The 14,290-nt window shown below is 41.2% G+C and overlaps 1 protein-coding gene across 12 annotated transcripts in view; it reads right to left on the bottom strand.

Moving 5' to 3' along the window:
• DLG2 (discs large MAGUK scaffold protein 2) overlaps positions 1 to 14,290 on the bottom strand; it is an 884,334-nt gene that overhangs the window by 308,460 nt on the left and 561,584 nt on the right. For all 12 annotated transcript variants that reach the window (XR_009454391.1, XM_059708253.1, XM_059708256.1 and 9 more), the window contains one exon: positions 585 to 687. Coding sequence is in view for 11 of the 12 variants with exons in the window: in XM_059708253.1 (XP_059564236.1) it covers positions 585 to 687 (103 nt within the window). In the remaining variant the exon portion in view is untranslated. The remainder of the gene's footprint in view (positions 1 to 584; positions 688 to 14,290) is intronic.

Raw genomic sequence — 14,290 nt, 5'->3', positions numbered from 1 at the left:
ACCAAAAGGCAGGGTACAGCTAATCCAATTTAGGATATCTCATCAGGGCTCAGGAGGCTAATAGGATTTATGACATCTCACCATATCTCAGGTTTGATAGTGATGCATTCCAAACACGTGATAGTGTAGCAGAAAAGGCAAAAGTAAAAATGAAAATAAAAAATAAATCCACATCAAGGGCATCCCAAACCATGTTAGTGTCAAAGAATTAATGCTACAAGGAGAAAATATGATCTACTGATCATGGTCTGTTTCTGTAGATGAAATCTCTTCCCCCTTGCTTCCTAAATTTCAATTGTTTTTATAGTGTTTATTGCTGACCAAAAAGTATTTATCAGGTAAGAATATAAATGAAATAAAGCTGATGCTGGATGTTATTTATTTGAATTTGTATTTCAAACAGGCCTTTCTAACTGTCTGAAGTTTTCCTTGGAAGATGAAGGGTAACACAGCCTCATGTCCTAGGCATCTAAAGCACCGATTTTCCCTGTTGGCAGTGGCTAGTTAACACGGGCGATCAGAAACGCGGGTCCACATTCACGCGCTCACATATCAGAACGTTAGACGTCTGGGTGCTCACTGACCTTCAGGTTGGTATTGTGCTATGATCGTCACTGTCTGTCCAGCCCCCTTCAGAGCAGCAGCAGCCTGTTCGTGGGATGCTCCCCGGAGGTCAATGCCATTCACCTGAAAGACAGGAAGCCAGACAATGTTGGTGTTTCATAAGGCATATTATTCTGATCGACAGAAGGAAAAAGTTTCCCAAAACAGAGAGTCTGTTTAAGATTATTTCACCTGCCTCAAAACCCCTCATGTCCTACCGAGGCATTGTGTGTTATGCTCCTGAGAAATTTTAGGCAGCAGACACATGAAATTTCATCTTGTGGTGTTTGTGCTACGGCCTGGCCAGGTTGAAACACTTTTGTATGTCCACAGTGACTAGGCTCTCAGTGTGTGTATTTCATATGCCTCTGTGAGCTTCCTAGATTTCTGGGGTGGATAGAAGCCTTCAAAATAAGAGGGAAAACAGGGTACTAAAGAGAGACACATGTAATGTGCATAGACAAGCATGCACTGACAGATTAATATATTCAGATAGGGTTCTAGGGACACTGTACACAATGTCACCAGACTGGCTGCCCGCCAAAACTCTCCCTGTTCCTGTCATCCTGAGCTCAGTTAGATAGGCCTGAGCTTTGTTCCAAAATAAATTTGACCGCCCCATTTCTCATGTACAATTCCCGTGTGGCTTCTGACAAAATGAAATAGAGAATGCCTGCAGTTTATGTTGCTGTTGCTAACTCCCATTTTGGGTCCCGCGCCAGAAGAGAAACAGAGCATCTCCAAACGTGCACAGAACTGCCGAGAGGAAAAATTCATTCTGAAGTCAAATTTAATGAGAAGCAAAAGCTAAAATCTTTCTCCAATCAATTCGGTCTAAATCAACACAATGTAATTACTGAGTGCTTGTCAATGACAGGGTCCTCTGTCTGCCCCAGGAGAGGGACTGTGGGTGGGGAACAAAAGTGAATAAGACAAGTCTGAGGAAGCCTTTCTGCTTCAACAGAGCACACAGCAAGTCCAGTTCTTTAACCTAGCACATAGTAAGTCCAGTTCTCTAACCTACACAGAGGCTGGTTTTTGCAGATGATACCAGAATTCTGCTTCTTTTTATTTACAAGGAAGATGGCCATCCCCCATGAAAAAGAATAAAAGAACTGATCAGTTTATCTACCCATAAAATATAGAGTCCTATTTGGCCTCACCTGAATCCTCTTTGACAATGATACTGGATTGGTGGGGGGTTGCTACTCTGTTTCCTTAGCAGGCCTGGAACATCTGTCATTCTCAATTCCACATCCTGGACATCTCATAGTAACCTTGTTAAAGTCTCCTTAATTCACTTTTATTTATTAAAAAAAATATTTTTATTGATTAAAGAGAGGAAGGGAGAGGGAGTGAGAGATAGAAACATCAATGATGAGAGAGAATGATTGATTGGCTGCCTCCTGCAAGCTCCGCACTAGGGATGGAGCCCACAACCTGGCATGCCAGCTGGGCACTCCTTATTCACTTTTAAAACTTTCATGGTCTCTTCCCTGGCTTTCTATTCTGGTAACTCCTTAATGAAAGCATTGATTACACAGTAAATTGGGAAGCCGGCTGAGCTAGGGGTGGCCTGCCCAGTGCCACTCAATAGCTCTATCGCCAATCTGAGCCTCAATTCTCTCCTGACTCTCTTAGTTAGAATCAAAGAGTTTCTTTGATTCTAACAGTCCCTTTGAACTATAAAATTTCAGATTAACTCCTTGGTAGCTGATCGTCATTTCAGAGATTGACCAGGCATTGATGGGTCAGAAGTACGACTTAGCTGGAAGAGACAGGAAAAGTAATTTCATCCAGGCTTTTGTCTACCGGAAACTGAATGCACATGTGAAGGATCACATAATCTCTTGCCCAACAATTCCTCTCATCATTGACCTCCTGGTTCATAGGTTGATGCTCAACCATAGAGTCATACTGGCTGGGCTAATTTACTTATTTTTTTTATTTGGAGAGTTTGCTCATTTAAAATTTTATCTGTATATTAAAAATATTAGTGCTCTATCTCATATAACTATTATAAATATTCTTACAGTTTGGTGTTTGTATTTTGTGTTATTGCATTTAACTATTTTAGCTTCTCACTTGTATGTTATTTCTTGTCATATAGAAGTTTAAAATATTTAGCACTATTTTTTCCTTTTTAGCTTTTAAGTTTTGTGTTATATCTTCCCCCTCTGTGATATATTTACTAAATACCCATGTTTTCTTTTAGTACAAGCACAGGTGTTTTTTCTGTTGTTTTGTTTTTTGTTTTTAGCTATATACTCTTTCATCTACTGAATATATTTTGGTGCTTGATGTGAGAACCAGGTGAACAACCATCATTTCTTGGACCTTTCTTTTGTAGCATCAAATTTCTACATCTTTCACTATTCTAATTATGCCCTAAAATTTTCTCAGTGAACTGAGGGAGCATGAAATAGTGAGAAGAAACAAAAGATTTAGAGTCAGGGAGAACTGGGTTTGAATCCTGAGTTCACCAGTTATATCTAAGTAACTTGGGAAAGTCACTTAACTTCTCCAAACCTCAGCTTCCTCATCTGTAAAATGGGTACAATATCTACATATTGCATGAAATAAATGAGATAATATCTGTAAAGCCCTTAACACAGAACCTAGCACAAAAAGGCATTCAGCAAATAGTATCTAATATTACTGTATTTCTTCAAAGAGCTGTGATGATCAGTGATGAAATACAATCTAATGGAAATTAACCAATATGGAATATAGTGTACAGGTTAGTTCATATGTTTTTTTTCCTTCATAACACCCAATTTCAGTACTGAAAGAGACTTAGAAACTTGTTCACCCAGCACTTACACATTAGAGATGATCCCCATTAGGGGAAGGGACTTGCCTTAAGTCGTATCAGAGTAGTGCAGCTAGGGCTTCTCTTGCTCAGCCCAGGATTCTTTCCACTGTAGCAGATGTTCCCTATGATGGGGTGTGTTTATTTTCCACTGGCCCAGTAGAAATCTTGTTCACCGTAGGCCTGTTTCTACATGGGCCCCCACATTTGTAGAGTTTTCGATGCTGCCATCATCCTGAACCGTACATTGCCCAGGGCCCTGTTGATTTTCCTCCAGGGTTTAGCACACATGTTCTCTTTTGCCGGGGTCCAACTCCAGCAGGTCCAGGGGTCCCCAAAGGTGTGGACGGAGTCGGTGAAGAAGGAATGACACGGAGACAGCGTTCAATTGATCAGCAGCCTAGCCAGGATCTCCAGCCAAGTTCTGGTCTGGATCTCCAGAGAGGTTCTGCTTCGGAGCTCCAGCCAGGTTCTGTAGCCAGGTCCTAGTCAGGCTCTCCTGCCAATCTCCGCAGTCAGGTTCAGTCCAGGATCCCCTGCCATGCTCTCTCGCCAGGCTTCACCTCCAGGCTCCGAGGCCAGTCCCTGTCCAGGATCCTCCAGCATGCTCTCTCCAGCGAAGTTCTTCTGTCTCTAGAGAACGTTCTGTGTAGGTTCTGTGTTCTGAATTCTGTCTCTCTTGGTCCTGTCTTCCAAGCCCTGTCTCCTAAGTTCTGTGTCTGAAGTTCTGTCTCTCTGTCTGGTTACATCTGTATTTATACCAGTTGATTCAATCCTATCAATCTCTATTCCAAAGGTTAGGGCGTTTCTTATCTCCATTCCAGGGAGTAAAGATTATGTAGCTTAAGCATAATTGTTTGTAGTTAAAGTGATTAATTACCCGCCTGGCACTTAGTTGAGGGTTTTTTTTCCCTCCCTAACTTCAGGGGAAAATCCCTACCTGGGGATTCAACCTTTCTCAGAGAGGTGACCTTGGTTAAAACACAGCGCCAAGAAGGTGAGCAAACATATTAAGAACCGTATGCCATATATGCCAGGTCCCTTGAAACAACAAGGATGGACCGGCTCCCGGCACTCTTTCAGTCCTTCAAACTTTTCAAGGTCACTTTGCTTCTTATGTCTCCCCCTATGGCTTGAGTTTTTTATTAGTAATCTTTGCTCAAATAACATTTTCAGAGGCATTTGAAAGCAGTTTACATCACTGACATGACATTTCAAAATACCAAGGGTGACACAGACTCATATATTTATTATTTCTGTTTTTCTACTTCAATTTGAATTTTCTCTTCTTGAAGCATAAACTGGGAGAATGGATGCCATTAAATACTGTTGAGATTAATAATGATAGTCATTGTTAACATTCACTGATGATCAGGCATGCTGATATCTAGAGGGATATTTATTCATTATCTTATTTAATCTTCAGAAGCCTGGGATTACTTTTCTGATTTTATAAATAAGAAAACTGAGCTCAGTGAGAGTCACTAACTTTGTGCAAGGTTAAATAGTTGGAAGAAGTTAAGAATTTAAAATAGTCTAACTAAAACTCTTGAACTCTTACTACCATTTCTTATTATTCTTCCTTCAATATCCTATCTAGTTCTGAGGGTCTACGCCTGCAAGATTCTAATTCTGAAGTTTGCCTTTCAAGCTCCCTGAGACTGACAGCCCACAATTGGGTGTGGCATGCTGGTCAGCTCAGCCATGGGCTCAAGCAACCTGGTTTAGACATTATGGTCCAGCTTATAATAATTAGAACATGTAGGGTTGAAACAAAGGCTTTGGGAGGCTAGAAAAATTCCACCTATTACCATCTTCTTATGTATACAACTGTCATTGGATCATAGTAAACATTAAATTCTATTTGTTATGACATCCTTTTCACACCAAGTTAGTAATGGATAGGAAGGTTAGGACTTCTAGTTAATTCAAGTAGGTATAGGTTTTTTTCAGATGCTGGTGTGAAGGAGAATGGTGTACCATATCCAGAGTTAACTTCTTTTTTTTTTTTTTTAGGTGAGCATTATGTCTGTTACTTCAGCCAGTAGGGCCCTTGGCCTGGGGCTCCAGGTTCCCTGAATAAATTACTGTATGTTCTTTAGAAATATATTTATTAGTATTATAGAAAGGATCTACACTAATAAAAGAGAAAGATGCAAATTGACCATACCTTTGCCAACACCCACCAGCCAATCAGGAGTGAGTATGCAAATTAACCCAACAAAGATTAATTGCATACACAGGTGCTGAGCGGCTGGGGGCAGGGCAGGACAACAATGCAGGTGTTCCACACCGTCCCAGCCGCTCCAGGCCTCTGGGCAGCATGGGAAGGTGGAAAGGCGGCTCTGGCCAGCCGGAGCGAAGGTGGTGCTGGCAGCCAGGGGAAGTAAAGCCCATTCTTGCACAAATCTTCATGCATCGGGCCTCTAGTAATATAATAATGAGAGAATTTCAGAAATGGGGAGAGATTTTGTAATCCTCTGCAGCCACCAATGTATACCTTCAAGGTGATATGACCACATTATTCATATGCCCTATCCCTCACCTCCACCATGTTCAACTTTTATATTTCTCTGATTCAGGCATTTCTATCCTTGCAAGGTTGTTTTCCTTATCTAGAACATAAATTTTCACCCTCTCATCACCTGGAAAACTTCTCCTAGTCTGTAAAGATTCAGACTGAAAGGACCAGTGGAATGTGCTTATTTGTGAACTCCTAAAGGTAGGAGCTTGTCTCATTGAAACCTGTGTCCTTAGCAAAGTGCCTGGGATATAGTAGGTGAAGAGGTGAGTGAATAGGCAAGTGAATGAGTGATAAAGATAGTCATACTATGTTATCCCAGGCCAATGGTCATCTAAGTTTTTTGACCCTGGCTCCATGCTGATAAAGAACTAAGTATCTTTCAGGGAAATCCATTCCTCTTGGGGTCAGCTCCAGCAATAAAAAAGTTCTTTGTGTTGAAACTAAATCATCTTTATGGTACTTTTCACCTATTGCTTCTAGTCCTATCCTCTGAGAGTTTGCAGAATCTTCTTTTTATGATTTCTTTTTCACATGATCCTCTTTCTAATATTCTAAAAATTAAATTTATTGGGGTGATATTGGCTAATAAGATTATATAGGGTTCAAGTGTTTCTAATATTTGAAGACAGTTTTCTCTTTTCCAGGTTAAACAACCTCACTCCCTTCCCCATCCCATCATATCATTCTCACCAAGTGACAATTTGCCTCGGTTTGCATGCCTCCAGTGACAGGGAACTCTCTCCTTTATAGTCCGTCCCATTTTGGGATGGCCCTTATGAGTGTTATTTTTAGCATCTTTATATTATTTAATACCTCATCAAACTCAGCAGAGATCATTATGAGTTAAATTATGACAGCTTGGACAGTCACTATAATTATTTTCTTTTAATGTGTTCCTTGTATAGTATCTAGAGCTAAACACAGTGCTCATATAAATTCTGTTTCTTTAAAATACCCATTACAGTAATCTCCTCTTCCAATTTAAGGGAAAGAGTGAACCAGAATGACACATAACCATTGTTGAGCCATTGACCACCCAGTAGAGGACAATGACAGGTAAACACACAATTAAGCACCTGGTGATAAGTACTATGACACAAAAAAAAATCAGAATGCTCTGGGACCCAGAGGAGGGGCACCTACAGAAGTATGAAGAGGTCTGAGAAGGCTTTCTGGAAGAAGTGACATCAGAAACAAGATCTGAATGAGTTATCCAGGAAAGGCTGTGGAGAAAGGGATGGGCAGAGGAGTAGCAATATTTGAGGAAGAGAGGGAAGCAGATAAGATGGTGTGGAAATGAGAGAGGGTCTGGCATATCTGAAGAAAAGAAAGTAGTTTTTACTGAAGGGCAGAGCAGGAAGAAAATAGAGTGGGAAAGAGATGAGCAATAAAGTAGGAGAAATGAAGGTGATGGGATAGATGATGATGATGGTGATGATGATGATGGTGGTAGTGGTGATGATGATGATGGTGATAGCTGACAGGCACAGTTCTAAGCACTTTCTATATACCTATTCTCTTAACACTTATACCAGCTATATGATGTAAGAACACATAACAATGCTCATTTGCTAGAGTAGTCCACTGGGGCATAGACAGATTAAATAACTTGCCCAAGGTTTCACTGCTAATAATGGCAGAGCCAGGAATGAAACCCAGGCACTCTAGTTTAAGAGTCTGCAATCCTAACCATGACACATTACCATCTCCCAAGGATTTGGGGGTACAGGCATGATAAGCCATTTTAGTGAATTTGGAGTTTATTGTGACTGCAATGCGGAACCATTCCTCAGCTTAGAATTGAGAAATACTATTTTATCATTACTCCTATACACCAGGAGTGCTTGCAGCTAGAGGAAATACAGGGAATATGCAGGAACCTTGTGCTATTGTCAGGCCTCTTCAGAGCCTCCCAAGGTGAACTGGTCCCTTCAGAGATGCTTCTCAGAAGGCAGCACCACTGCTGTGGCTGCTGAACTTTTCCATCCCAGCTCAGGTCATCTGCCTGCTATGGAAACAGTGCCTTGAGAAGAACACTGGGTTTAGACTTGGGAAGGACAAGATTCAAAAACTGGTCTCATTACTTACTAACTCTATGACCTTGGTACTTGGGTAAGTTACTTAACCCCTTTGACCTTCAGTTTCCTCTTATTGCAACAAAAGTATTAACCCTACTTTTTCTGGGTTGTTGTTTAGATAATTAGATATAATGCACATAAAGTACTTAACACTTGGCACATTGAGTAGGTACTCAATCAATGGTTGCCATTTGTATTATAGCATATCCATTATCTACAAAACCCAGATTTTAAATGGCTTTTATTAACAGTGATAAAATTAAGAAATAGATTAGGTAGAAGACTGTCTTGGAATAGCTAAGAGTAGCTAAAAACTACAATTTTAACTGAATTATTAATTGTGAAAAAATACAAAGGGGTGACCCAGTGGGAAAGGCTAGATAATTGGCACTAGATTTCAATTAAAATAAGTCAGGTACAGAACACACAAGGGACCATTTCAAGCAAATTACTTCACTGTTGGGTCTGGTTGGTACATGACAGGGGAGCAGCAGGGAAGAAACTGGGGCAGAATCCAAACACTTTCTCCTTTATTCAGACAGACTAGAGACAGTAAGATGTATTATCAGTGAATTAAATAAATGTAGAAGGCTCCATCTTTTCTCAAGAGGAAAAAATACTATTTTCATTTTCCTGAAGTGATGCGATGCAGTGAGGTGGAAATCGGTTCAGTTGCTAAGTCAGTCAGCCACTAACTGACTCGGGCCAATGGCTAAACTGCTGTGGAAAATGGAAGGTGCTCAGCCCTACCATCTCTAGGGTCTCCTGTGATTCAGAATTCAATGCTTTCCATGGGTTAAAAATAACATCTCCAAAGTGTTTTACAGTGAGAAAGCTGTTTTCCCACCTCACATTTCTTACCCAACAAGGTGATATATAAACAACAAATATAATAAAAGCATTCACATGTATGACCTGATCCTTATCACATATGTGTGAGGGAAGCAAGGAAACTATAAATATCCCATTTAATCCTGAATGTTGAGTGGGCTGGGGTAGTTGGCATAGAGCATGGAGAGAGAGAGAAAAGAAAAATGGTTTGAGCAGAAGTGGACCTTGAATGTCAGGTTAAGAAGTTTTGTAAACAAGTGGCCAGGAGAGCCCTAGCTGGTTTGGCTCAGTGGATAGAATATCAGCCTGCAAACGGAAGGTCCCGGGTTTGATTCAGATTCAGGGCACATACCTCAGTTGCAGGCTTCTCCCTGGCCCGGGCCTGGTCGGGGCTCGTGCAGGAAGCAACCAATTGATGTGTTTCTCTCACATCGATGTTTCTCTCTGTCTTCCCCTCTCTCTTCCACTCTCTAAAAATCAGTGGAAAAATATCCTTGGCTGAGGATTAAAATAATAATAATAATAATAATAATAATAATAATAATAATAATAAGTAGCCAGGAGGGCTTTACAGAGGCATTGACACAAGTTGATTTATGTTGCAGGTGGGGCAACTATGACAACTGTAAAATGTTGGGATTGAAGAACTAATCAAAAATAGGATAATCACCTGGGAAATGATTGCAATATTACAAATGGTAGATGATGAAGAGCTGAATAAGAAACATGAGAATTGAATTGACAGTGGGAATGGGGACAGACTTGAGAAAGGACACAGAGGGAGGTTCTACACAGCTATTCTCCTCAAGTGCCTCTGGGATCCAAATAGAGCTTAAATAATATTTATAGTGTTGAATGGATTAGAAATGGGAGATGAGAGAAAGGTGATTAGAGCGGGGATGATACCATCAATCAAGATGGGGACACGGGGTGAAAAGCGGGTTTGGAGAAGAGATAATTCATTTTAAGACATGTTGAGTTTGTTGTGTCTATTGGACATCTTGCAGGTAGTTGGAAAGTATCTATCTGGAGCTTAGTAAAATAGTTAATATTAATAATCATTTTAGCCTTGATATTTCTAAGGTGAATGCCCTGATTTGACTACGCAGATGTAGAAGAGTTTTGTTTTTTTTTAAAAAATATGTTTGTATTGATTTTAGAGAGAGGAAGTGAGAGGGAGAGAGAAATAGAAATGTTGATGAGAGAGAAATATCAATCACCTGCCTCCTGCATGCTCCCTTTTGGGGATTGAACCCACAACCGGGGCATGTGCCCTGACCAGGAATGGAACCGATGACCTCCTGGTACACAGGATGATGCTCAACCAACTGAGACATACCTGGTTGGCTAGAAGAATTTTGTTGTACAAAAAGAGGATAATAAGCATGCCCATTTCACAGAGTTTTTTAAGGCTAGTTCAGTTATTGCATGTAAAACACAATAGGGCCTGGATATAGAAGGACATGTAATTGTTAGCTATTATGGAACCCTCCCCTGACACACACAATGGATGATCTGGGCTAGTATAAAATTATTCAATAAAAAACCCAGTAGGCCCAGGAGCAGTGCCAGGGTTATGGACACTGCGAGAGGAGGCCTGGTGCTCTAGAAAGCAATCCTAGGAGTCAGGAGTCCGGAGTTGCTGTCCCATCCTGCTGTTAGTTTATTTCACTCTGGGCAGTCCCTTTACCTCTCTGGGCCTCAGTTTCTTCCTCTAGAAAGAGAACCTCATGCTAAATCTCTGTGTTCCCTTCCTGTGCTTAATAAACCAATATATTCTATGTGTGAAGTGTGTTTTGTTGACAATGTGAGAAAAACAAACAGTTCATTCAGCATTTCAGCACTAAATTTTTGAAATACCCTCTAGCGCGTCTCAGAGTGAACAAATTATAAATTGAATTTCAAGTGGAAATTTCTAATTAAGTTCCCTTCTCCTGCTGGAGGCTGTTACACTCAGTGGAGAGTGATAACATTTCTGACAGTAGCTGCATCAGAGCTCAAGGCCAGAATCCTGGAGCAGAGGCAAAATGAAAACTGATATTGGATATTTGCATGTCTCAGCAGTTGAAATTAACTCCCTTTTAACTATGGTTTGCTGATGCAAAAATGGGCATATATTAAAAAAATGTCTTTAAAAATGTTTTGGTTTACTAGGGTGTTTATAGAGGATTAATCATTTTAGAGTCTTTCATTAAAAATGGTAAGATATAATTTGGCCATCTGAACCTACTTACTACCAGCCAAAACACAGAAAACAACTTTTAGGATTCATGCATTTTAAGTGATCAGGTAACTATCTTTATAAGAATACTAGAGGCCCAGTGCATGAAATTCATGCACCGGAGTGGGGGGGGGGGGTCCTCAGTCCGGCCTGCACCCTCTCACCTAAGCTGGCAGATGGACATCCCTCTTGCAGTCTGGGACCCCTTGCTGCTTACCGCCTGCCTGCTCATTGCTCCTTACCACTCAGCTCACTGCTCCTTAGAGCTGCCTCGGAGGCAGGAGAGGCTCCCGCCATTCCACTGCCTCTGCGCTCGCCAGCCATGAGCCCGGCTTCTGGTTGAGCAGCGCTCTCCCTGTGGGAGCACACTGACCACCAAGGGGCAGCTCCTGTGTTGAGCATCTGCCCCCTGGTGGTCAGTGCGCATCACAGTGACTGGTCGTTCTGGTCATTCCACTGTAACAGTCACTTAGGCTTTTGTTATATAGATGTAAATAAAAGCTAGTTGAAACCTTCCTTATATATGTTACACAAATATAAGATGATGCTAGTATCTCCAGCTCTGGCTTTTCTCTTAACTCTAGATTTGTAAATCTGTCAGTTTACTTGACCTCTCCAGTTGGATGTCTAAGATTTTTCAAAATCATCATGCTGAACAGCAAACTCTTAATTTACTTCCAAACCTGTTTCTGGGGAATTTTTCCACTTTCAGCAAAGAGTAATACAGACATCAACCACTCAAACCAGAACCCATGTGCCAACCTTAATTCTCTTTCCCTCCCACCTCCCCATGTAACCCATCAGCAGGTTTGTTTACTCCAGCTCCAAACCATATTTCAGGTCCATCCACTTTTCTCCAACTCTACCATTACTCCCAGGGACAGTGCAAGAGCTTCTTTATTGGGCTCTCTGCTCTCACTCTGGCTCCCTACTCTCCTCTATCCATTTTTGAGACACCAGTCAAAATGATCTTTTCAAAATATACATCAGGTCATGTCTATGTCTTGTTAATTTCCCCGCCTCCCCATTGGCTTCTAGTACTTTGAATAAAGTCCAAACACCTCCCCTTAACCTCAACTCATCCTTCTGATTCTATCTCATTCCACTGTCTACCCTTTTCACTTGTCATGGCTATAGGGTCTTCATTTTGCTTTGCCTAATCCAACTTCCTCCAGCCTTGGGCACTTGTAGCAGCTGTCTGTCTGATGATAGCGCTCTCCGCTACATCCTCTCACATTCGATCCCTTATGTTCCTAAGTCTCAGATTAAAGACCAGTTCCTCAGAGAGCTCTTTGCTGACTTCCCCATTTAAAGAAGCTTTCCAGCCTATCTTTAACTTCCTGTTTTAATTTCTTATAGAACTTAGGCCTGTTGGAAGCTACCCATTGTATTCACTATCAGAGAAGTGTAAACCAGGAGCCTGGAACACTGGTGAACCTTGAGCTCTGGCAAGGGCCAGAGCTATGCACCGATTGTTTAGTCGAGACAATGGTAGCTCAAGCAATTTCCTGACCAAATAGTCTCAGAGTAAATCTTTACTAATATTTACTGACCTTTAAGATAGTCTGTCTGTTACCGGAATTGCCTGCCTGACTAAGGGCTATATGTGTATCCAAAATTGAATAAAAGGTTGGCAAGGCCTGGGCACCAGTGAAGTCCTTCCCCTTGCATTGGACTCTCCGCCTGTCCCCCATTATTTCAAAATTATTATTTCTTGTCTCGTCTCTGTCATTTGTGTGTGGCCCTTCTCCAGATCCTGAACCCTAAGCCACGTGGGACGTGGTTCACACTTAGGCCTATCTGATATTTTGCTTATTTATTATCTCACCCACCCCGAGAAATGTTTCCTGTGAGTTGGGACTTTGTCTCTTTTACCTCTAAACTCTGATATTTGGGACACTACCTAGATACTTAATATTTCTTTTTTTTCTTTTTTTTAATATATTTTATTGATTTTTTACAGAGAGGAAGGGAGAGAGATAGAGAGTTAGAAACATCGATGAGAGAGAAACATCGATCAGCTGCCTCCTGCACATCTCCCACTGGGGATATGCCCGCAACCCAGGTACATGCCCTTGACCGGAATCGAACCTGGGACCTTTCAGCCCACAGGCTGACGCTCTATCCACTGAGCCAAACCGGTTTCGGCTACTTAATATTTCTTGAGATAATAAATTCTTATAGCTATTAGATCACCCAATTTTATTTAAATCATTACCACTTATTGCATGTTTATTAACAGCAAGGTACTGATCAGAGGCTTTTTCAGAAGGCATATGCCATATAGGGAGAGAATGGTTGATTATCTGGACTCATGGATCAGAATCTTTGAGGGTAGGTTCAGGAATTTTGAGTCAGAAGAGGGCACCCCTTGTGTAGAAGTAGCTCTTTTGTTCTTGGATGCACTCTGGCTGGCCCTTCATTCATGCTATATTTGATTTCAACTCTCAGGTCGCGCTGTGGCTTCGCTGTTTACAAACTCTCTGTCCCTTTGGGGCTTTATTGCCTATTAGGGTTTGGCAGAATGACTTGGGAACTTCCTTTGAGATATACGTTGAAAGGAAATCTGTAAACATGACAACAGTGACGCATACATCCCATGACAGATCCAGTCTCTTCATTCCTGGGTGCTTTGTGCATGGGTCTCTGTTGATACAAATGTCTCTTTGGGTATCATGATGGAGAAATCCTTGAAGCCCCCATTCCATGTCTTGGTGCCCTTGAAAATACTTTTGCTAAGGATTCACTCACCTCTGTATCACCTGAGCTCCAAAATTGCTCAGGCAAAGGGTCAAACTCTGGGGGGTGAGGAAAATCCTGCCCTCAAAGATCTGCTTCTCACCTCAACCTCTAAGCCCTCTATCCTGGCATGAGATGTGTGTATGTTTCCAGGCTGTCAGGTTCCTTTAGCTTAGGGTCACATTTAAAGCTGAGGTCTTTCCTTGATGGACGGTGGTAATGAGAGCCACCTTCTGAGTTTGCTCAGCATGCTTTCCCTTTTGAAATCAGCAGACTGACTGCAATGCTTAGTTATTTAAAAAAAAAAAACAACCCACACTTAGTTTTCGTGTGGTTTCTGAAATTAAACTATCCTAAATGTAATCAACTGTTAAAAACACTATCAATAGGGAATTGATTCAATGAATTATTAAAGATCCACATAATAGAATACTATGCAATCATCACCAGCAATGGCAAACATGCCTAATATTCTGATACTG

The sequence above is a fragment of the Myotis daubentonii genome, chromosome 9, assembly GCF_963259705.1.
Source record: "Myotis daubentonii chromosome 9, mMyoDau2.1, whole genome shotgun sequence".
NCBI lineage: Eukaryota > Metazoa > Chordata > Mammalia > Chiroptera > Vespertilionidae > Myotis > Myotis daubentonii.
Note: the sequence above shows the minus strand (reverse complement) of the source record. Positions and strands in the feature narration are given on the sequence as shown.